This window comes from Mastigoproctus giganteus, chromosome 8 (genome assembly GCF_048544385.1).
Source record: "Mastigoproctus giganteus isolate SK-2022 chromosome 8, ASM4854438v1, whole genome shotgun sequence".
In the NCBI taxonomy this organism is placed as follows: Eukaryota; Metazoa; Arthropoda; class Arachnida; order Uropygi; family Thelyphonidae; genus Mastigoproctus; species Mastigoproctus giganteus.
Genome location: NC_143582.1, coordinates 212,260,925 through 212,287,289, shown reverse-complemented (window position 1 = coordinate 212,287,289; position 26,365 = coordinate 212,260,925). Strand labels below are relative to the sequence as shown.

The 26,365-nt window shown below is 35.5% G+C and overlaps 1 protein-coding gene across 1 annotated transcript in view; it reads left to right on the top strand.

Annotated features, from left to right (window-relative positions):
- Positions 1 to 26,365, top strand: part of LOC150082247 (uncharacterized) — a 299,068-nt gene that overhangs the window by 215,258 nt on the left and 57,445 nt on the right. Inside the window, exons 14-16 of the mRNA XM_090379208.1 lie at positions 2,100 to 2,333; positions 10,183 to 10,383; positions 24,439 to 24,666. Coding sequence (XP_090235334.1) covers positions 2,100 to 2,333; positions 10,183 to 10,383; positions 24,439 to 24,666 — 663 coding nt within the window. The remainder of the gene's footprint in view (positions 1 to 2,099; positions 2,334 to 10,182; positions 10,384 to 24,438; positions 24,667 to 26,365) is intronic.

Sequence of the window (26,365 nt, the reverse complement as noted above, 5' to 3'; positions counted from 1 at the left end):
GAAAAGTTATGGTCATTTCTTTGTTTTTTGACATTCAAGGAATGGTTTACTAGCATGTTGTGCCATATCATATTACTGTTATGGGACCTTACTAGAGAACTGTACTGTGCACTTTGCAGGATCACATTTGTCGAAACAACCACAACTACATGCAGGTGGGCAGATGCTGCATCACAATGCAGGACTTCACATTGCTCATATTGTCATTGAGTACTTAGCCAGCAGGCATCTCCGTAGCCAGGTGGGAAGGAGCAGCAGTGCATATCACACGCTTCTTGATTAGACTGGGATTCGAACCAGTCACCACCAAATACGGAGGATGCGGAAAGGTCAAGGGAATGACCACCGCATATTCCCAGAGCAATATGGCCTTAGTTGCTAATGCTCCTAAAAACCAAATAACAAACAAACTTAGCCAGCGTTAATGTCAGATGTGTTCCTCATTTGCCTACAGCCCTAACCTTGCAATTTTTTTTTTTTTTTTTTTAATTTCCAAAACCAATAAAGGAAAATGTTTCCAGCGCCAGAAGAGGTTTTAAAGACATCCAAGGTGATTCTCAAATGCATGTCAAAAAATGGCTTCCGACATGTTTTTGAAGAATGACAGAAATGTTGCAGTAAGTGTATTTCATCAAATGGGAACTGCTTTGAAAAGAACCATCCTTTATTAAACAGGTAGCCAAGAAGAACAGGTAAGAACTTTATTGATCATTCTTTATTGAACAGCCCTCATATATCTTACTACAGTTTAGGAAAGTAGATCTGACACTGAACTGTTGTTATTATCTTTAAATATTAATAAATAATAATGATGTTGGAGATGGTTAACACATTCAAATTGATCTGTCTACTTCCCTCTTTTCTTTTTCACTAATGGAAGCCAGCCATTGTAGTGCGAAAATTGTATACAATTTATCTGCATATCTATTGCATATTGTTTGTTCCTTCTGTGTTTTCCTTAGCATTGTATTGTTAAAATGTTTAAGCAGAGGCAAAGAAAGCATGTGAATCACGCCAACTCTGTTACTTGTGTGAATGGTTTACAACAACAAAAAAAAAAAAAAAGGAACAAAATCTACAGTATTACTAAACATGCATATTCTTTGTACTTTAGTTGCAAGATTGGTGATCGGGATGAAACTTGGGCTCACGTATGTGCCGTATTAACTGTATTATCTTTTTGCTGTTTCTGTGGTGTGGAGAGAATTGTGCAACACATTGACAATTGCTATTTCTTCATGAGAAAAATATTAGGGATGTCCAGAAAAAAAGCAAGCACAGCATCAAATATTCTAACATATCAACAACAAGGCCTGTTCCATATAATGAAGACTTTCTGATGCTAGATCCCTCAAAATCATGGAATACAAGAAGCTATGATGAATATAATGAGGATCCTTGTGTTATATATTTGCTAGACTGACCACTATGACAGATTTGGTCTACCAACTAGAAAATTATAACACACCACTTTTTTAATTAAATAAGAAGAGTTGAATGGTTTAGTTCATGAGTTAAATTTATCTAAAGAATTTTATGGAAGTAAAACTTCCATAAAATTTTCTGTTAAAAATATATTAGCACTTCAGGTAGAACCATGGAAAGCGATTTGTCTCTAGGTTGAATATAATTTTTATTTTTTTTATTTTTTGCTGGTACAGCAAATGCCTATACTAATACTGACAAGTTCAAACCCTAACATCAAGAACTCAGTGCTCGGTCGTCATTGAGAGCAGAAAGTCTTCATGATTGAAATTGAATGCAGGTGAATTTTGATCAGACACCATTCCCTCCTGAGACAGTGACAGTCTTTGGTTTGCACTAAATTTTAGAAATGGCATCATTATTCCATTAATTGATCTGAAATTACTAATTTGTTTTTAATTGAATGATATCACCAAAAGAGGAAAATCCATTGTTCATTAAAATCTAAGGTAGATTGTTTTGATTATCGTGCATTGAAATAAAAAAAATAATAAAAAAAATTTGTTGCTTTGCTGATTTCAGAAAATGGTTATATACTGCCTTAATCTGTAGTCATCTTTGACTTTCTTTGTATGCAATTTTAATTAATAATGCTTATTCATATATTTTTGTAGAACATAAACCACCGTCTCCACTTCGTAAGGATTGCCATAATCAGGAAATTTTTGCTAAAGAAAACATTATTAGGATCAAAAAACCACGATTTCTCTCATCATCTGGAAGACTTTTAAAAGTACAATGCACTTTACAAGATTATCTTGAAGTGGGACAATATAATAATTACTGTGAGGCTACAGATCCTGATCTCAGAATTAAGTCCAGTTGTAATTATACAATTACTGTTAAAGGTAGGATGATTTTGATGTAAAAAAGTATGTATTTGAAAACTAAGATATAAACTCCTAAAAATAGCTGTAACTTGTGTTAGTTATTTTAAATTAAATTTTTATAGATAAGGTAATGCATAATATAGAAAAGTAGAATATTTCTTCAGTATTTTTAATATTCAGTATTTAATATTCAATATTCATATAGGGATCTTCTCTTTTACAGTACATTGAAAATCTCCATAACAGCATGCAAGTTATCTCTACAATGATAAATGACCTATGACTGTTCTGATAAAATATGCTCACTCTCTCTCTTTGCCCCTCCCCAAATAAGTTAATTTTTAAAGTAAATTTTAATTTTGTTAAAATTCAAAATTACATTCCCCTTTGACATAATTTACCCACAGATGGGAAAGTAATTGGTAGCCAGAAAATTTCTGGAATTGGTACTAAGTGACAAGGGCATTCACTGCAGTGGGCCCCCAGAAATTTTGTCAGGATGGGGGAATAATAAAGTCCACATTGATAGGTTTTACAAGTGACAGTACATGACAGTAAATATCTCGTGGGTCTTTTCTCCCTTTATCTCTTGCCTGAGTGAAGGTGCCCATGATTCACCATCAACTCTGCCTAGAGATGACTGCAGTTTGGCTTTGTTTATTTTAACTGATGGTTGAATGCTATGCAACTTCATCATATGTTCGTGAGTTGTAACCATGTGAAAACAAAAACCAAAAGACATTGCCTTCACCCACCAAAGAGAATTTTATGCCTGAAAATCAATGGTTTGCATTCCATTGACCACATGTCGCCATGAGTCTCACAGGGACAGGACTCAAAAATGTTAAAATTCTTTTCTCTTTTACTTGTAACCTCATTCTAGATGAGTTCATCTGTTGTAAATGAACCTGCTAGAATAACATATCTTATTGAGGAAGAGGTGGATTGATGGTCTGGAAGTCATCAGTAGTGGGACCCATATATAGATCTCTCTCTCACTCTCTCTATCAAGAATGAATATACAGCCACTCCCCAACTTACATAAGGGTTGCGTTCTGTGGAACTTTACATAATTCGGAATTTCCCTAAATGCTTATGGAGCACTTGCAACTATGCATGCTGAATTTGATTGAAACAAAAAATAAATGTTCGATGAACATGTAAATAGAATTATTTATTCAATTTTTTTTTTATCTCGTGCACAGGAAAAATTACAAAAGTGTACAAAATTACAAAAATTTCAAAATTATAAAAAGAGAGAGGAGACAGGCATAACGTCAGCAAATTTTACCTTTGAGCATAGTTGCCAGAGTTAACTCTTTAGTTGATAAGCATGCCACTGCTGAAGTTGAGGGCTGTGAAGATTTAGAAGGGGTTTTTTTCCAACGCATCACAAAATTTCTCTGCAGAATCAGCATAGCGACTTTACTGCATACTTTAATGTTTTGGAAACTAGCACAATGCTTAACCTATTAAACCACCCATTGCTTGCCAAAAACTTGGCTTGGGGTTCGCTGTACTTATCCTTAATATCTTCATAAATACTTCTTGCTTTTGCTTGAATGGCTATTGGACTCAGGGGCACTTGCTTCTAAATCTGATTTTCCATCCATATTATTAATAGCTTTTCAATCTTCGATATAGCACCTGAATGCTGTTTTGTGATCGCTGTTGATTTTAAATGTGCTGATCCTTTAAAATGTTCTTTTATATGTGCACTGTTCTTTAAAATAGTATTCACTGTGGAAGCAGCGAGACCTAATTCCGTGCAATAGATGACAAACTTTGTTCTGCTTTGTACTTCTTAATTAATCATGTTCATTTATAAATCAGTGTCGTTTGGTTTCCTAGCACTGCCAGGACTTGCTCTTTCCATTAGTCCCTTTCCCTTTACCATTGTTATAAGTAAATAGAAATGAAGAGAAGATTCTAAAAATTTATTTATGTTTTTTATATAATTGAAAATTTCAGCAAAGGGGAACTCATTTCACTATAATACTGCAACGTAAAAACCCATAGCATTCCAGTTATCAGTATTATCGCAAATGCAGTAAGATCACGTTTACTGCCCATTTATAATAGATGGCGCTAACAGAAAAGCCCAATAAACCGGAACATGCAAATTGTTTTTATTGTTTTATGGTAGTGACCTCCAGAAATGGGTTTTAGAAAAATAACACAAAGGTGTTCAAAATTGATTCTTATAACGGAACATATGATAATGATGAAAGTGTCGTGCAATTTCCATTCTAAAATTGACATTTTAGAGAGATAAATAGCTTAGTTATATAGTGAAAATTTCAACTTCTGAGGTCTTGGAATGAATTACCAAAAAAAAACAATGTATTATTGGGTTCACATTATAATATTTTCATGATATCTCCATTTATTCCTACAAATCCAAAATACATTTACATGATTTTTTTATAAGTTTAAAACCAGCAAAAACTTACATAAAGTAGAATTTCGATAAGTCAAGTATTACATAAGCTGGGGGAGTGCCTGTATAGTGATGATATTGAGAACAAATAGGTCCTTCCTTATACCACTGCAGTTGGCGAAGGTTTTTTCTTAACCCACAACTAGTTGCACTGGTGTATTTTGTTCACCTAAAAAATTAATTTCTTTTAAAGTGACATTAATATGAATTTTAGTATTCCTTGACTATTTGGTTTGACTTTTGATCTGCATCATTGATTTCGTTATAATTAGAAGCATAGCTGTAAAAAAAAAAAAAAAAAAAAAAAAAAAAAGAAGAAAAAAAAATTCTGTGTTGATGTTTAAAAAACACCATGTGCCCACTTGAAAATTAGTTTTTCCATCAGCAGTGCAAAGCTACCATCACAATATTTATTTACAATTATGTTTTTTATGAAAACAACAGGGATTACCTTTATTTTTGATATAGGATTCTTCTTTTCCAACCAACTCTCCTAGTCCAACGCACTAACAATTCTTTGTGAAGGCGATATAAATTTTACAAAAAAATGTGAAACATCTTCCCCACTGTCAGAACAATATTGAGAAGTTGGGTTGAGCACTCACCCCAACTTCTGTCTTCAAACACCATACCTCTGCCAGCATGGAAAACATTACGTAGATTAACATTAAAATTTAAAGGTCTAAAAAGCTTAATAAATATGGAAAAAAGGAATGAAGAGAATAATTGCCCCATATTCATTAAGCTTTTTAGACCCCCTAAATTTTAATGTCAATCTACAGGAACAAAGAGAATAATCGCTCCATATTTATTAAGCTTTTTAGACCTTAAAATTTTAATGTCAATCTACATAATGTTTTCCATGCTGGCAGAGGTATGGTGTTTGAAGACAGAAGTTGGGTTGAGTGCTCAATATTGAGACCAAGGGGTCTGAACACTACTGTTCTGACAGTGAGGAAGATGTTTCACATTTTTTGTAAAATTATATCGCCTTCACAAAGAATTGTTAGTGTATTGCACTAGGAGAATTGGCTGGAAAAGAAGCATCCTATATCAAAAATAAAGGTAATCCCTGTTGTTTTCATAACATAATAGAATATAGGAATTATCGAGCACTTAATAGTTCCCTATTATCAAAACAATTATTTTTTGATAATAGGGAACAAAAGAACATTATAAAAATAATTATATCTACTAGAATTAAATTATATTAAATTTTAGTATTCACTTTTGATCTCCATCATTAATTATTTTTTCATTGGAAAAGTTTTAACAGTAAAAAAAATTTCTTTATGGTGGTTCATCAGAAAATATTTGTTACTATGGTAATGCTCCATAGAGGTTTTTCTAATGTTCTTTTGTTCTTATTATAGAATATAATGTCAGAATTAAGAATTAAATTTTTAAAGTACAGTCAGTCCTCGCATAACACGTGTTTGCACTACACGAATTCGATTATACACGATTTATAAATAGGGGAATGATATCTTCTATAACACGAACCGAATTCGCTTATGCACGATTCGCCTTTGTGTTTACAAGAAATGACAGTCGAACGCAGAATCACCCCAACCGAGCGCAACACGATAGGAATGAAGAGAAGATTTTGAAAATGTATATATGTTTTTTATATCAGTGAAGGGGAAACACATTTCACCATAACGTAAAAACCAACACAATTCCAACTATCGGTATAATCGCAAATGCAATTAGATCGAGTTTACTACCAGTTTATAACAGATTCCAATAGTAGAAATGCAACTGGAAATTGATCTTATTGTTTTATGGTAGTAATCCCTAGAAATGGGCTTTAGTAAAATGTGAGGTGTTAATAGTGTATCTCTGCCTTTACGGTGTTTATTCAGTTGCTACACGCGCGCAGCTTTGTTTATGTGTATCAAGCGTGCCTCCTCGTTTTGTAATTGTTCTTTATTGCCTACAAATGAGTAAAATACTTAAGGTGTGAAAAGGAAGCGAAAATTTATAGTGGCCTCATACTATGGTTTATGGCCAAAATCACACCGGCCTCCGGCCCACCAGGGTTTCCCCAGTACGGCCATTTCTGTCGATAGAGAAAAAATATGAAATTGTGAAACACTTTGAGCGAAATGAAAGACCATGTGATATTGCATGTGCTACAGACCTAAATGAGGTAATGCCGAGAATTACAAAGAATGCAGAGAAAATAAAAATAACTTTCATAGCAGGAACAACTCAAAGTGTAATTAAAATCCATTAGATTAAGACACAAAGAATTGGAAGAGATGGAACGGCTGTCATCTGTTTGGACAGAAAATCAAACAAAAAACAAGTTTGCTTACGATAGAAGCAAACGCATTAGCAATATTTTATTACATAATAAAATATTGTAATTATTAATATTGTATTTTATTGTAATAAAATATCGTAACTATTACGTAATAAATAATCGTAATAAAATACTTAAGTATTTTATTACGATTATTTATTGTGTTTGGTAATGTTTTGGTTACAAATGTGTGTTCAATCTCGGGTGGTCGGCGCCTAACCCTATTTTTCCCATAGGGCCTGTTGTTTATATTGCACGATTTTGCATTGTACAAGGGTTTCTAGGAACACAACTATCGTGCTATATGAGGACTGACTGTATCCCGTTATAGATTATTTCTTGCATTTTACATTTCACCTAAAATTAATTGGTGAAGGCACCATGTGCATGATATTAGCATTAGTAGAGGCATTTGATGCAAGAAAGCAAGCTTATGCAGCATCAGCCAAAAAAAAAAAAAAAAACCACTTCCACTTCACTCCTCTGTTCGTTCAAAATACCTGTCCAGCTGAGCCTTAAACTTATTTAGGCTATCAACTTCCACGACAAAGAATGGAAGTCTGTTCCACAAACCAATCACTCGCTGGCTAAAGGCAAATTTCCGCACGTCTATCCTACATCTGTCTTTCCTCAATTTGAATTTATGCCCTGTCAGGTGATTATTCTGAGCGAGAGGAAGAATCCCATCAGCATTGAGCATGCTCAAACCATTCAATGCTTTATACACCTCTATCAGATCACCTCGCTGGTGCCTAGTCTCCAGACACTGTAATTTGCAAAACTTAAGCCTTTCTTCGTAAGAGCACCCCTTTGTTCCATTCACTAATCTTGTTGCCCTTCTCTGTACTCGTTCCAGCAGCTCTACATCCTTCTTGAAATGAGGCCTCCAGACCTGTATACAGTACGCTAGGTGTGGCCTGACCATTGCCTTATACAAGGGAATAATGACCTCCTTATCCCTGCTAGAAAAATTCCTATATATCATTGACAATACACCATGAACTACTCTTGCAGCCCGTCTGCACTGCTCAGAGAACTTCATATCTGCCTGCACAACCACCCCCAGGTCCCTTTCATTCTCTACCACTGTCAGTGTAGTACCACAGAGTTGATACGTTGCTCTGGGGTTGCTGTTTCCCATATGTAGTACTTTACATTTGTCAATGTTAAACTTCATTTGCCACCTCTCAGCCCATCTGCTCAACCTTTCCAGATCCTGTTATGTTATCATATTTTAGAAATTTTCCAGATGGTTAATGGATTATGATGATGCCTGCTTCAGTTTTACTGGTTGAAAATATACAAAAAGAGAGAGAGAAGAGAAGGAGGGTATTGAGCACACGAATTTCTTGGCTGTCTTATTCTCCTAACTTTTGCTTGATTGGGAGTATCGGATGTACTGGGCAGATATTTCAAATTCCCCAGAATCTTCATATAACCTGATCAGTTTATTTCTTGTTTTCTGTACTTTCATGTTTAAATATACTGTGCATTTCTTTTCATGTTGATTTTCATAACCGCTGACCTATACAATACTTTGTTACCGACTTTGTTTCCCAGACCTGGGAAATTCCTTAATATGGTACCAGTCAGGTCTCTTACTGTATTACTGTTGGTTACTGTATTCTGAAGCAAATAAATAGTACATGGAATAGATTTTTTTCTTATCAGTGTTTTCTGAAAATTATTTCTGCTTAGACCCTTGCCTGTAACACACTGAATATAATCCTTATCTTCCCCACACAAGGTGGAAAATGCTTTAGTTTCCATCAATGATGCAAGAAATTTGTATGTGCTTTTTTAATGTGGCTAAGTAAGTCAGTATCAGGGGAGGGTAGTATTGTTTTTTTCCTGGAAACTCAGTGTTTCATCCAGAAAAAAGATAAATCAACCACAGAAAATACATGCAATTTACAGACACAATATACTGATGACTCAGATGTATTGGTGCTTGACACATACTACAGCAGATGGAAGTTTGTTCCAACTATCAACCACCCACTGGCTAAAAGCAAATTTCCACACATCTATTCTACTATTGTCTTTCCTCAATTAGAATTTGTCCCCTCGGGCAATTAATCTGGGCAAGAGAGAAGAATCCTATCAGCATCGAGCTTGCTCAAACCATTCAAGGCCTTATACACCTCAATTATATCACCTCTCAGGTGCCTAGTCTAGCAGCTGCAGTTTGCAGAACTTAAGCCTCTCTTGGTAACAGCGACCCTTTGTTCCCCTCACCAATCTCATTGCCCTTCTCTGTACTCGTTCCAGCAGCTCTACATCTTTCCTAAAATGAGGCCTCCAAACCTGTATACATTACTCGAGGTGGGGTCTGACCATTGCCTTATACAAGGGGACAATCACCTCCTTATCCCTGCTAGCAAAATTCCTGTATATCATTGACAAGACACCATGAGTTACTCTTGCAGCCTGTCTGCACTGCTCAGAAAACTTCATATCTGACTGCACAATTACCTCCAGGCAGTGGCGTAGCTACCATATAGGCAGGCAAGGCAATTGCCTCCGGGCCCGGACCTTTTTAGGGGCCCGGCGTCTTTGGCTGTCTCCTGTTTTTGCAATTTTCATTAATTAAGCAGGGCCCGAAAAAGGGTAGCTACGCTATTATCTCCAGGTCCTTTTCATTCTCAACTACTCTGAGTGTAGTACAACTCAGTTGATACGTTACTCTGGGGTTACTTCTACCCATATGCAGTACTTTACATTGTCAATGTTAAACTTCAGTTGTTCAGTTGTTACCTCTCAGCCCATCTACTCAACTTTTCCAGATCCTGTTACAGTAGCATACTATCATTACTGTCATTGTCAACCCTGCCAACCTTCGCATTGTCTGCAAACTTAGACATTAACCTTGATATACCTTCATCAATATCATTGATGAATAAAGAAAACAACAATGGGCCCAACACAGAACCCTGGGGGACTCCACTAATAAGATTAGCTAATAACATTAGCGGAGTCCCCCATTAATTAATTAATAACACATTAATTAATATTAACATTATAAAGTAATTTAAATGCATCACTTTTAAAATGTAATTCATAATAATTGTTCAATTTGGTAGCTATATCCCTGCCTTATTTGGAATTTTAATTTCCAGCTGCAACATGTCCTTCTCCACAACTCATTGAACATGGGAGCGTCATGTGTACACCATTAAACAGTACATTTCCTCCACTAAGCACATGTGAATATATCTGCAATGAAGGATATGTAATTCCTGTTAGCCAAATACATCTAAAGTGGATTAAGTGTCTGAAGAAGCTTTCTTGGAATGTGACATCTCCTCCCCAGTGTCAGAGTAAGTATTTGTAGAAAATATTTTTTATTATTATAATTTTATCTCTAACAGTATTTTAGTTTTTATAAAGTATTTAGTTAAATTATTTCATAATGTTTCTCTCTGTTTTTGCTTGTATTATAAAATCTAATAGTTTCATAATATCATACTGCATATTTGACAATGTTAATTTGGGTGTTCCCATGATATATTGATTCATTTAATTTATATGAATTTAGGAATAAACTTATCTGAAATTTGTTCCATAATTCTTGGACCCAATAACTAGGCTGCTGTAGAATTGTATTTGTTAACCTCTTCATGAATAATTGTGTTTTATGGCTGTAAATTGCATTTATTCTCTAGTTGATTTGTCAGTTTCCAGAATTAAAAGAAAGTTTCATGAGATTTCTCAATGGCCATGGCTACCGTTCTACCACACTATAAGATAAAGCATAAGGAAGAACAGTAACAGTAACTGCTGAAATAACAACAAGAGCCTCTTTTTAAGGTTAGATAAATTATAATATTATATTTTTCCCAGTTATAAATACTTGTGTGGTTGACCTTAATCCCTCTTCCACGTATACTCAATGTTAATACAAATGAGTTCAGTAACCTCCTAGTTTACAAACACCAAGTATTCTTCAAAAGTAGCGCATAAAGCAAAAGTTCATAAGTGGGGAGCAACTTTTCTATAAAAATAATGGTGCATAACAAGAAGTTATGTTCCAAAAAATAAAATGCATGACAGCTGGGATAACCATAAGATTTATATAGGATATATATGTCCTAACAACAAAGTTAAACTTTTTCCTTAACAGTAAGATGTTAGAATATTAATCTTTATTGCAATATACAACAGGGATGAACTGTATCTGTGGAGCTGTATTTATGATTTACTAAAATGAATGAATACACAGCTTCATTTTTGCTTAGAAAAAAAATCACTACAACATCACAGTTCATCATAGTGGTTTTGCAGTTGTGTATAGAGAATGATTATTACTGTATAATTTAAACAGAAATAAACAATTTCAGGCACTGATATACCTAATTGTAAGCATGAGCTTACAATTGGTTAACTCAGGAAGGAATATGATTTTTATCTGTAACAGTAATAAACTCATTCATAAATAAAAAATATAGATAGAGTATCTTTCCATATTTCTAGTTTGAATTTTCTGTTCAAGGTTGTGGAAGTAAAGTCACCTTAATTCCATTGCTATGGAAGGAAACATCAGGTATATGATAAAGCATTAATGCTTCATTAGAATCTGTGTGTATTTGTTGTCTAGGAAGGCAGAAGAGCCCCTTGCTCCAGAGAAAAAAAAATTATAGAAACTTAATTTGCTTGTTTGAAATAACCCTTTATCTGCCATTTGCTTATGGGCAGCAATGTCATTGATTATGCACCTGTATTGATTATGCAATTAAATTAATTAAACAGTTTTAAATAATGACAAAAATCACTTATCTAACGGAGATACTGTTGGTAAATTGCACTTTCATTACACATACTTGGTAGTACGTTTCACCAAAAATATGTTTAAGTAATGTTCCATTATTTAACTGTATTTACAGTGTTTGTTAAATATGGTATAAAAGCTGAAAATATTCTTACTGATTTTACTTTAAAAAGGTGATACTTTATCAACTCGCAGAAAAACTTAGAAAAAAAATCACTATAGCAGTGCAGTTCAGCACAGTGGTTTTGCAGTTGTTATTATTATTATTAATAGCCATATGATGCAAGGAAGTCTGAGGCTTATGCTGCACAAGCCAAAAAATATTCCCGAGTTACCCTGAGAAAGAGAGAAGTAGAAAGGAATCACCAAGAAAGAGAAGAATGATGATATCCAGCTCAGGACCCTGGGTGTGCCAAGCCCATACTCACCAGATGTGACCCCCTGGGGTGATTTTGCATATAATTTAAACAGAAATAAACATCATTATCTGCCTGTGCTATTTGAAGTGTCTTGGCATCTAGTATTATCCATGTAGTGCAAAAAAGGTTCCATATAGTTGCAAGGAAGCCACAGACATTTGCTGCACCAACCAAAAAAAGTAAAAAGTAGATAAGAAAATAGAGAAATTATGCACTTCCCTCCTCACTTAGGTAACTATCCAGTTGAATTTCTTCAACCTGTCAGCCTTAACTACCCGCAGGGGCAACTTGTTCCAGTAATCAATTCACTGGAAAGAAAATTTCCTACAATTTACTCTAAGCCTCTTCCCTTATAATTTGAATTTATGGCTTATAGTTCTGGAATTCTTTATAACAGTGAAAATTTCTCTAAGTCCTATAAGGTGCCTGGTTGCCTAGCTTTTGTAGCCCACATAATCAAAACAATTGCAGATCTTGAGTTAACCAATCCAAGAATTAGATAGCATTAGATTTCCTTAGACTGGGATTACAAGAAGTTTTTTCTTTTAGCTAGCGAGTTGTTGGTTACTGGAATAAGTTGACTCCGTGAGTGGTTGAGGCCCTGATATCTTGGGGAGATTGAAAGGTCAGTTGGAAAGATACCTATGAGGAGGGGGGGCGTCTCCGTAGCCAGGTGGGAAGGAGCAGCAGTGCGTAGTACACGCTTCTTGATTAGACCGGGGTTCGAGCCCGTCACCACCAAATACGGAGGATGCAGAAAGGTCAGGGAATGACCACCGCATATCCCGGAGCAATATGGCCTTAGTTGCTAATGCTCCTAAAAACCAAATAACAAATAACTATGGGGGGGGGGGTCACATAGGTGTTTTATTTTATTTTTATTTTATTTTTTGGCTGGTACAGCAAAAACCTCAAGCTTCCTTTTCCCATATGGTTATTACTAATACTAAAAGTTTTAAGGCTGAGATAGTTTGTAAATCCAATATCCAGTATGAAAATTTTTTTCAAAAGATTGAAAGGTCACGAATCAGATATTTGTAAATCAAAGTTCACAGTGTTTTTGAATGGATAGGTACAATGCTCTCTGTCTGATAAATTTAATTCTCATTTTCCTGTCAAGTTATCAATGTTTGTGGATTAAGAATAGTAACAATTGACTGTACTTCATTCCCTGAATTTTTCAGTAAGATTTTTATGCATGATTATGAGCCACTAAAGCATTAAATATTCCATATACTTTAAAGCTACCTCTGCATGTTCACAAGAATATCACCCCAAACTGTCTAATTTGATCAAGAGATCTTTTCAGGTTACTTGCAAGATCCATCTATGCTAGTAATACCAGACTATTAGTTTGAGTAGTCTATTTATAGTCATCAGTTGATTAGAAATTGATGGATTGAAATTGGGTTTGCCCTGTTAGCAAAGGTGAAGAAAGCCTGCGTGAGAAGCACACAAAAGTTTGAAATTTACCGGTAAAAGTACTTTGCCGTAACGACATTTGTATTGTTGCTCGTTCAGTAAACAGACTGTGGGTGTTATCGGTCAGGAGTAGAAATTGAATCCCATGGGAGATTGACCCCCTCCCGAAGTGGAGGGGGTCAACCTGACCTTTTTTCTTTAGAATCACTGGTGGACTAGTGGATAAATTGTTTATTAAGAAAAAAAAAAGGCAAAGGAAGCCCATATGAGAAGCATGGCAAACTTTGAAAACGTTTACCAGTGAAACTACGTTATGAACATTTTTTACGATGCCAGAACTTCCAATATGACTCTGTTCATGTTTCAATTAGTGATTCTAAAGAAAAAAGGTCAGATTACCCCTATCCACTTTGGGAGGGTTTCAAGCTCCCGTGGGATTCAACTTCTACTCCAGACTGATAACACCCACTGTCAGTTTACCAAGTGAGCAACAATACAAATGCCGTTACGGCAAAGTACTTTTACCGGTAAGTTTCATCGAACTTTTGCATGCTTCTTGTGCAGGCATTCTTTACATTAGCCGCCCTGTTTTTTTGTTGCTTTAAAGTCCTTATATGCCTCTCTATATTTCTTGTAATTTATTTTTGTGAACTCTGCATATTTTTTTTTTTTTTTTTTAGCTAAAAATGAGTTCACACAGTTGTTGAGCATGAAACTTTCTATTCATATTTCATTTTGCAAAGAAATATGGTTTTTATCTATAGCAGTAATAAGCCCATTCATAAATAACAAATACAGCTAGGGTAATTGTGCAGTCAGATATGAAGTTTTCTGAGTAGTGCAGACAGGCCTGCCAGAATAGGTCATGGGGTCTTGTCAATGATATACAGGAATTTTGGGAACAGGGATAAGGTGATTATTCCCTTGTATAAGGCAGTGGTCAGGCAACACCTTGAGTACTGTGTACAGGTCTTCAAACCTCATTTTAGGAAGTACGCTCAATGCTGATGGGATTCTTCCTCTTGCTCAGATTACCTGAGGGAGCATAGATTCAAACTGATGAAAGAGTTGTAGAATAAATGTGCGGAAGTTTGCCTTTAGCCAGGGGGAAGTTGGTTGGTAGAACAGACTTCCATCTGTTGTTGTGGAAGTTGATAGCTTAAATAAATTCAAGGCAGAACTAGACAAACAGTTGTAATGAATGGATCAGTAAAATGGGAAGGGATTTTTTTTTTTTTTCTTTTTTGCTGATAGTGTATAAGCTTGCTTTCTTGCATCATGTGCCTTTGCTAATTAGAATTTTCTGCCATGGTTCTGTGAAGTTACCTCTGTTCCATTGCTACAGAAGGAAACATCAGTTAAGTATTCATGCTTCATTAGAATCTATGAAATTTTGTATAGGAATGTAGGAGAGCCCCCCCCAAAAAAAGAATTAGAGGCTTAATTCACTTGTTTGAAATAACCATTCATCTTATATTCCACTCCACTATTTGCTGTTCCCCTTGGGTTGTTTAGCATTATAACAGGGCCAAATAGGATGTACAGTACTATTTCTATTAATCCTTGTATATAATTCAGTATGTTCAGTATAACATACTGAATATAGGCCCATAACAACTCGGCATTGTTATGGGCCTTTAACAACTAGGCCCATATAAGCCCAAATAACAACTCAGTGTTGCTATGGGCCTATATGAAAGCTTGAAGGACAGGGTGGATGCCCTTGAAGGATCTAAATTGAGAGGCCCATCAAGCTCTCAGTGGCCCACATCAACGCCAGAGCTTCCACTTGATCATCGCACAACACAGCGGCAACCCCCAAGGCAGAATGCACTGGTCCCACAGAAACTAGTAGTAGTTGCGACTCTATTGTCAGGGAAATGAGGAGCATGGTATGTAAAAAGGATAGGTGGAAGAGGACCAGGGTATGTCTGCCAGGGGCAAAAGTTGATGACGTTGTAGAGCAGATATCTTTTCAGGGCACAAAAGGTGATATTGTTGTACACGTTGCCACTAATGATATTAAGAGTAGGAGACCGACGAAATTACTTAACTAGTACAGGTCACTGTTGAAAAAAAGCCGAGAATTAGGGTCTGCAATTCTGCCCAGACACGATAAGAGGAAGTATATGATGAAAGCCTTGTCAATTAATTCAGCCCTGGAAAGATTGTGCAAGGCTCAAGGAGTAGAATTTTTTTCAGCCTGGTCTGTACTTGTTAACAGGAGAGACTGCTTCTACAGGGATGGGATACACTTAAATAGAAAGGGTGCAAGAATATTTGCTGATGCTATGAAGGCAGTGTTAGGTGGGTCGGAAAACTGCTAGCTTGGGGGGGAGGGGGAATACAAGGAGTAATAGATTCACAGTAGCCACTGGCAGAGTTGAAAGTGATTCTTGCACTGTTTCTATTGGAATAAGCAGCAGCCTGGAAAACAAGATGCAGGGTATTTCAGAGACTGCTGGGAGTCATTACGGTACAAGTAAACACATGGGTTATGTTAGGGTAGCTAAGAATAGGAACAGGTGCATGTATACTTGCATGTACACCAATGCTAGAAGTTTGGTAAATAAATTTGATGAGTTTGAGGTATTGCTCAAAACATCAAAGGCAGATATTGTTCAGATATCAGAGACGTGGTGTCACACAGATATAAGGAATGCAGAACTGGAATTTGGGGAGTACAATGTCTACAGAAAGGATAGACAGGATAGGAAGGGAGGAGGGGTTATGCTATTAGTTAAAAAACACATAAAATCCAAGAAAGTGAAGCCAGTCGACATCGCTGGACAGTGCAGTGTCGAGTCAGTTTGGTGTGACATAAGCATTGGGAGATCAAAATTGAGAGTAGGAGGGTGCTATAGGCCTAATGACTGTGATGAGTATAATAAGAAACTGTTCGGAGAAATAGAGTGGGCCAGTAAATCAGAGAGTCTTATAATGGGGGATTTTAATTTCCCAGATATTGACTGGAATTTGGGGGCTGGTCACTCACACAGTAGCAAGGCTTTTGTGGATTTATTGGATGATTGTTTTCTACATCAGCATGTTCGGGAGGCAACTAGAGGGAGTAATACTCTTGATTTGATTATCAGTAGTGATTCTTCATGCATTAAGAATCTGCAGATAAATGAACCACTAGGTGGCAGTGATCACAGTGTGCTGAAGTGGGAGTTACTCAAAGAGGTAACTACCATTAGGGGTAAAGGGAAGGGGTATTGCTTTCGTAAAGGCGACTACAATGGACTGAGACAGTATTTAAATTCTATACAGTGGGATCAACTGATGATATTTCCAACAGCAAATTCAAAATGGGAAGCATTCAAAGAACATATCTTGGAAGCTACTAGGCTTTATATACCAACTAAGAAATATTGTTCAAGGTTTAGGCCTAAATGGATGTCAGATGAACTAATGAGGCATATGGCAGAGAAGAAAAATGCATGGGATACATACAAATTAACACATGACACAGACACCTATGATAGATACAAGTTGATCTGTAACCAAGTTACAAAGGAGGTTAGGCAGAGGAAGGCAGATTACGAGAGATCCTTGGCAAGGGATGCGAAGAAAAACAGCAAAGAGTTCTTTACTTACGTAAACTCTAGAAGGAAGGGGATGAATCAGATTGGTCCACTTGAGATCGATGGGTCAACTGTTGATGACCCTGCTCAGGTAGCTAACAAACTAAATGAATATTTTGCATCGACATTCACACATGAGGAGTTATTCAGCGAGGGGAATGCCAGGGGTGTATTCAACTCTAGCAGTAAGCTAGAGAATCTTGTAATAATTGAGAGCAAAGTGGAGGTGAAATTGTTGAAGATAAACACAAGAAAGGCACCTGGGGGTGGATGGGACCTATCCAGTTATATTAAAGGAGGCAGCAAAGGAAGTAAGCAAACCCTAAGCCATAATTATGAGAGATTCCTTGGACTCAGGGGAGGTACCCATGGACTGGAGATGTGCAAATGTGACCCCAATTCACAAAGGGGGATCAAAGGCTGACACAAGTAATTATAGACCTGTGAGTTTAACTTCTGTTCCCGGAAAATTAATGGAGGCACTGGTTAAAGAAGCACTGCAGGATCATCTAGACAAGACTTCAGTTATAGCTAGGACACAGCATGGTTTTGTTAAGAGGAAGTCTTGCCTGACCAATTTGATTGGATACTATGATGCAGTCACAAAAGAACTGGATGCAGGGAGCAGGGATAAGGAGATGATTATTCCCTTGTATAAGGCAATGGTCAGGCCACACCTAGAGTACTGTATACAGGCCTGGAGGCCTCATTTCAGGAAGGATGTAGAGCTGCTGGAACGAGTACAGAGAGGGGCAACTAGATTGGTGAATGGGACAAAGGGGTTCTCTTACGAAGAAAGGCTTAAGTTTTGCAAATTACAGTGTCTGGAAACTAGGCACCAGCGGGGTGATCTGATAGAGGTGTACAAAGCCTTGAATGGTTTGAGCATGCTCAATGCTGATGGGATTCTTCCTCTAGCTCAGAAAAATCACCTGAGAGGGCATAAATTCAAATTGAGGAAAGACAGATGTAGGATAGATGTGCGGAAATTTGCCTTTAGCCAGCGGGTGGTTGGTGGGTGGAACAGACTTCCATCCCTTGTCGTGGAAGTTGATAGCCTAAATAAGTTTAAGGCTCAGCTGGACAGGTATTTCGAACGAACAGAGGGGTGAAGTGGAAGTGGTTATTTTTATTTATTTATGTTACTTTTTTTTTTTTTTTTTTTGGCGGATGCTGCATAAGCTTGCTTTCTTGCATCAAATGCCTCTACTAATGCTAATGCTAATGCTAACATTTGATATTATATACTTGGATCTTAGAAAGGCTTTTGATACTGTTGCACATGGAAGACTGCTGCACAAATTGGAGCGGTGTGGCATTGGAGGCAAATTGCTGCTATGGATAAAGGGGTGGTTGAGGGGGAGAAGACAGAGAGTGGTGATCAATGGACACTGCTTATCGTGGACTAATGTTATTAGTGGAGTCCCTCAGGGTTCAGTATTGGGTCCTTTATTGTTTTCTGTATTTATAAATGATATTGATGATGGTATATCAAGCTTAATGTCCAAGTTTGCAGACGATACGAAGGTTGGCCAGGTTGTCAAGGACAATACTGACACTATGCTGCTGCAACAGGATTTGGAAAGGTTGAGCAGATGGGCTTCGAGGTGGCAAATGAAGTTTAACATTGACAAATGTAAAGTACTACATATGGGAAACAGCAACCCCAGGGCAACGTATCAACTCTGTGGTACTACACTGACAGTGGTAGAGAATGAAAGGGACCTGGGGGTGGTTATGCAGGCAGATATGAAGTTCTCTGAGCAGTGCAGACGGGCTGCAAGAGTAGCTCATGGTGTATTGTCAATGATATATAGGAATTTTTCTAGCAGGGATAAGGAGGTGATTATTCCTTTGTATAAGGCAATGGTCAGGCCAAATCTAGAGTACTGTATACAAGCCTGGAGGCCTCATTTCAAGAAGGATGTAGAGCTGCTGGAATGAGTACAGAGAAGGGCAACAAGATTGGTGAATGGGACAAAGGGGTGCTGTTACGAAGAAAGGCTTAAGTTTTGCGAATTACAGTGTCTGGAAACTAGGCACCAGCGAGGTGATCTGATAGAGGTGTACAAAGCCTTGAATGGTTTGAGCATGCTCAATGCTGATGGGATTCTTCCTCTTGCTCAGAATAATCACCTGAGAGGGCATAAATTCAAATTGAGGAAAGACAGATGTAGGATAGATGTGCGGAAATTTGCCTTTAGCCAGCGGGTGGTTGGTAGGTGGAACAGACTTCCATCCCTTGTCGTGGAAGTAGTTGATAGCCTAAATAAGTTTAAGGCTCAGCTGGACAGGTATTTCGAACGAACAGAGGGGTGAAGTGGAAGTGGTTATTTTTATTTATTTATGTTACTTTTTTTTTTTTTTTTGGCTGATGCTGCATAAGCTTGCTTTCTTGCATCAAATGCCTCTACTAATGCTAATGCTAATATCAGTGGTTCAACTGTTGATGATCCTGCTCAGGTGGCTAACAAACTAAATGAGTATTTTGCATCTACATTCACCCATGAGGAGTTATTCAGGGAGGGGAATGCCAGAGGTGAGTTAAACTCTGGCAGTGAGCTAGATGATTTTGTAATAACAGAGGAAAGTGGAGGAGAAATTGTTCAAGATAAACATAAAAAAGGCACCCAGGGTGGATGGGATCTATCCAGTTATATTAAAGGAGGCAGCAAAGGAATTAAGCAAACCCTTACCCATAATTATGAGAGCTTCTTTGGACTCAGGGGAGGTTCCCAATGCAATGTAGATGTGCAAATGTGACTCCAATTCACAAAGGAGGATCAAAGGGCAACACAAGTAATTATAGACCTGTTAAACTTCTGTTCCATGAAAATTAATGGAGGCACTGGTTAAAGAAGCACTGCAGGATCATCTAGACAAGACTTCAGTTATAGTTCGGACACAGCATGGTTTTATTAAGGGAAAGTCTTGCCTGACCAATTTCATTGGACACTATGATGTGGTTACAAAGGAACTGGATGTAGAGAATAACTTTGATATTATATATTTGGATCTTAGAAAAGCTTTTGATACTGTTGCACATAGAAGACTGCTGAACAAATTGGAGCAATGTGGCATTGGAGGCAAATTGCTACTATGGATAAAGGGATGGTTGAGGGGGAGAAGACAGAGAGTGGTAATCAATGGACACTGCTCATCGTGGACTAATGTTATTAGTGGAACAGACTTCCATCCCTTGTTGTGGAAGTTGATAGCCTAAATAAATTTAAAGGTGAGTTGGACAGGTATTTGGAACAAACAGAGGGGTGAAATGGGAGAAGTTTTTTTCTTTTTTTTGGTTTTTTTTTGGCTGATGCTGCATAAGCTTGCTTTCTTGCATCATATGCCTATGCTAATAATTTCTATTAATCCTTTTAGAATCTAATTTTAAATTAGATTCTAAAAGAATCTAATTTAAAATTTAGAATCTTTTAGAATCTAATTTTAACCTTTTAGAATCTAATTTTAAATTAGATTCTAAAACTTGCTCCATTAGCATTCTTGTTAGAATAAGACCCATCTTTTATTTACCTCCATACATATTTCCTAAAAATTACAAATTTCTGATATTCAAATCCACTGTTAACAAGCTTTTCTGACTTATCAACCCTCAGCCCAGGTAGAGTACCGTAGGTTTAAATCAACCTCATTATTTGAAATCGACATATAAAAAAAGCTGATAGATCCTTGATCATCTATTTCTCTCCTATCTCCAACAGTCTAGTGAAAGTGAAATAATGAATAATTTATTTTAAATAGGAATTATTAATTGATTATCATTGATGATAATGATGATGATGCTTTTCATTGGACCAGAATCTGAAATTATGTAAAACATGAGTTTTGCAACTTTCAATTTCTGTTGGAAATATCCAACACATTTAAATCTTTTTTGTATTTTAATGCAAGGTCAGAAGCAGCTGTCTGCAAGTTGGATTTATTAATTAATGTGAGTGAATTTCTAAATAGACAATCAAAATCTGAAGAAACACTGTTCAGTTTTTCTAATCTAGTGTTTAAGTCATTCATAGGCACATCCAAAACATATTTAATTTCAATACCAAATTGTTGTTCAGCAGATAAATTGAAATCCATCTGAAGATTCAAAAAGTGTCATTCTTTTTTTTTTTTCCTTTCTTCTTCATTCATCTGGAAATGTAGCTGGTATATTCATTTTGTCATAGCAGCATATCTGAAAATATCTTGAAATTCACTTTCTCCTATTTCTTGGAGATTTTTTTTCAATCCGCTTATTAATTGGAAGCAGTTACATATGCAAAGCTGTTTAGCTTGCAGTGCTTTATTTACACAGTCAGTATTATGAAGAATTTTATTCCATATAATCAATCTGCATAAAAATGGATAGTCTATTTGTAAAAGCAGACTTTAAGCAATAATAGTTTCTGCATTTGCAGACCTATCTTCAGTGTTAATTAAGACTTCATGAACTTTTGTTATTTGTGAAGAACTAAGATTTTATAGCTCATTCTTTGAATGACCATCTTGTGTCTGTATGTCCTTTAAGTGATATCTTCAAAGTATTCTATATCTTCAAAGTAATAGGAACATTTGCTAATAATAGTAATAATATTCATTACAATTTTCTAGCAACTAGTGTTATAGACGGGAGAAATTTACTGAAAGGCAAGGATCACTCACTTCTGCGAAAAATGACATAATCTGTTTGTTATATGTAAATTTGTTTTGAATAATGCCAAAAAAAACCTTATCATTCCAGATGTTATTGACACTGCATGTACACCAACTAAATAAAGACTGCCAAATATGGTACAAAAGTTGCAAATTCTTTTTTTTTTTTTTTTTTAAATTATTGCCTGTATGCCATTATATTTTCCAGCCATATTGGTCCCATTATCGTATCCCTGCTCCTTACATTTTTAATGTCAAGTCAATCCTTTTCTAATTTTTCCATCAATAGAAGAGATTTTTACATATCTAATTTTTGGGACATTTTTTTTCATGATATGATAAATTGGGTGTGCAATCAATTAACAAATACTAATCAATTAAGTACTTAGCCTTTTTTTTTATTTTTTAAATAATATTGGCCCAAATTTCACTTCCAATTAAAGATTTTACAAAATAATTCTTATCTTTTGTTGTACATTGATTTTAGAGTACATTGATTTTAGAGTACATTGATCATAAAAAGGTGTTCACATTTGGTTTAACACTCTTCCTGAAAATATGCTGTATTTTCAGGAACATTTTCTTCACGGTGTAGGCCTTAATGCAGAGTTTCAAAACCTGCCAACATTTCAGTTTATTTAATATCTTAATTAAAGTTTATTTAATATCTTAGTTGCTATCATTCTTCCCCCCACCAACATTGCTACTGTCACCAGTTCTTTGAATACTGTCAGAATCTCTCAGATATTCAGCTACTGCGACCATGTAAACATAGATGGGAGAAATTTACTGAAAGGCAAGGATCACTCACAAAGGTTGCCTCTGATCAACCTTTGTGAGCGAGTCCATGTCAGGAATATAAATCCATGTCGGGAATATGCCTTAATCTTCTGACTGGCTATGGAAAGCAGTTGACTAGTGCGACTTCTCAGTATGTGGGACAGGTGGCTGCATAGGTTTTATGGGCACCCTTGCATTGCAAAATGGTAATCCTTTTAACCCTTAATTTGCACTTTCTAATTTCCTAAAGGCCAGCGGTGGGAACAATGCATACAAAGTTAAGTCTCTCGTAATCTGTTTGTTATATGAAAATTTTCTTCATTCTATGGAAACTATTTTAAATGTAATTATTAAGTGGAATTCAAAAAAATTTGCTATAAATAAGTTTGTTAAACAGAAGCTCGACTATAGTTAAATCAAAAATGAAGCAATTTTAAAATACATAATTGGTTGAATGCATCCCTAAAATGCTGCACCTGGTGCTGGGTCTTCCCTCACCCCACTATAGTTCCTGCTCTGATCATGGGCTCAATTTGGCTTGTCTTTAGATTCTTAAGAACCAATTGTAGTAGTACCTGTAGCAGTTTCTTGAATAAAAAATATCCTTGTACAGGTTATAATTTTGAATATGTACAAAATTCAGTGCACTGAACTTTTACCAATACCAATTTTATCAAATTTCAATTACTTAGGATTGGTTACAAATTGTTATAACTCACTACACTCCCAATCAGTGACATTTTGCTTCTTATATGCATTTTCTACATATTTTCTTGGGCATGTCTTCTGAATTGGCATCCATAATTCCATCTCTTTCTTTTAAACTAGTCAAAATATATATCTCAACCAGTCAGCATCCAGTCGATCCATTCTGTATTGACAGAACACCAAATCTATATAAACTTATTTCCTTCAGTCTCACCTTCAGTACAAAAAAAAAAAAAAAAAAAAACTAAAACCCTATGCTCGTAATTACAAATTCAAATTAATTACATCGCAAGAATTTGTAGTTAGTTTCCTTGGTATGGCTATATTTTTAAATGAACAGCATCAACATTACATTTATTATGCAGTTTAAACACTGCTATTGCCAGTTGCTTCCTTTCTAACCAGATCAAATACTTGCATTAACTGTGGTTTTCGACCATTTTTTTAATAATGTTACCATTAATTAATTAATTAATTTTATTTTGTGGCACCCCTACTCAATTTTCTGGATATTAGATCAGATTCTCTCTCTGTATATGTATAATATTTAAAAAAATGTTATATGATAGTTATAATAATATAATTATAAGGATGTATCTTTTATAATGAAATAAATACTTAAATTTAAAAAAATAATAAGTTTAAGTAACTTAAACCCAAATTACTTGCATCGTAGGGTACTGTGGCACCCCAGTTGAAAACCACTGCATTAACTAGTCAACATACATTTTTGCTTCAAATGAAATTCCACTGAGCTAACGCTTTTTAATTCTTTCCTTCTGTTTTTGTTTTATGGAACAACCTTCCTCCTTATGCACAGAAATATCAGTTGTCATAACACATAAAAAGGTTTCGTTTTCTTTTTTATATGAATGCAGCATACTTATTGATTTTCTGTTCTCAACAGACTGATCTCAACAGACTGACTATTACATATTTATACTGCTTTTTTTTCCTTTTTTTTTTTTTTAGTTTGAGATAATTGTAAAAGAAATTTTAACTTCTAATTTCTATATTAACCTTTATTTATTCTTGTAGAAATTATTCTTCCTCATCCTAAATCAGAAGATTGCCAGAATCAGACTATTATTGCAGTTGCCAGTGAAATCAAGAAACCTACATTCTTGGCAGCAGATGGCAGCCTGCTTGATGTAAACTGTACTCTGGAAGGAATTCTTAAAGCAGGAATATATGATAATTATTGTGAGGCTGCAGATCCTGAATTAATGGTTTCTGCCAGTTGCAACTATACCATTATTATTGAAGGTAAATTTTTACATTGAAATATATTTTTATATAAAGATAACATTCTACTGGAATCCTAGCAATTTGCTTAATTAACTGAGATTCTCAACTTAAGGAAAAAAAAAAAAAAAAAAACCCTTGAATATACTACAAGATAACAGGGAAACAAAGCCAAAGTTGAATCTTTAAGAATATACTATTACAAATTGACCTGATCTCTCAGTATGCAGGGTAAGATATAAAGTACTCCTTGTGATGATTTAATTTGGTAATAATGTTTTTGAAAAGTCTGTTGTATTCAAAGATATTTGAGAATGCACATTATAAATTTTAAGAGTTAATGCTATGACTACACATGTAGTATACTTCTACAATGCGCGCGCGCACACACACACACACAGTAGTCATTTTACTTTACTCAAGGGGTGCTAGATTTTGTGATCAATTTGTCTGTGATATTTGTGATCCAAGTGGATTGCAGAATGCCATGGTCATTTGGATATAAAATTCAAAACTAAGGTTCTTTAACATCCAGTAGTTAGTTTATTTAATCAGTAACTTCCCATCCCAGTGTATGCTATATTTATTTATTTTAATTATTTGTTCATTTTGTATTATCTCATTTATATTACTTCATTCAATTTTTTTGTCAAAAAGAATTGGTGAATAGTTAGAAAAAAACAAGAATAATATATAGAGAATAATAAATGATCTAAGAAGATATTTGCTGGATTTAATTGCATGTAGCCGAAAAATGTTGACAGAAAGACATTTAGATCTGAACAAAGGTGTGTGTGTGTGTGTGTGTGTGTGTGTGTGTTAGATTTGGAGAAGGCATTAAATCAAGGAGACTGGTTAAGTTGTTGAATATACTGGAAAGGATTGGAGTGGATTGGAATGCCAGAAGAATGATTAGTAGATTATATTTGAGACAAAAATTAATCATTAGACAAGGTGATATTGATAGTGCAGAAATAGGAAGAAGTGTCAGATGGGTGTTGGCCATCCCTAACTTTATTTAATATATATGTAGAAGAAATGGTTAAGGAGGCAATTCATAAAGGATGTATGGATGATGGAGAGTTATATGGGATCAAGATGGGGGTGAAAGGCTATTGAGAGCATTAAATTTGTAGATGATGTGGCATTGTTGGCATATTTTGAGGAAGGATTGCAGAAATTGGTTAATAGGCTAAAGGAAAGTTGTGATAGGTTTGCAATGAGAATTAATTAATATTGAGAAAGTACCGACTAAGGTTATGAGTTGGAAGAGAAAGGCATGAGTTAAATATTGAAATTGGAGAGAGAGAGAGAGAGAGAGAGAGAGAGAGAGAGAGATTAATTGAGGTCTGTAAGGTGCTGATAGGAGATAATAAAATGAATGAAGGCAAAATTTTTATTTATAAATGATTCTAGAACCAGGGGCTATATATTCAGATTACGGGGAAAGAGGTTTAGACTGGATTGTACCAAATTTTCGTTTAGCCAACATGTTAATTACGTGAATAAGTTACCTCTATCAGTATTTGAGGCTTACAGCTTTGTTAAATTCAAAGGTCAGCTGGATAGTTATCTATATGGGGAGGGAAACACAGATGGTTTTTGTTTTCTTGGTTTTTTTTTTTTTTTTTTTGTATAGTTTATTTTTTATTTTCTTTCTATACATTAAAATAATTTTCCTCCTAATGATATTTATTCAGCCAATGGAAGAAGAGAGATG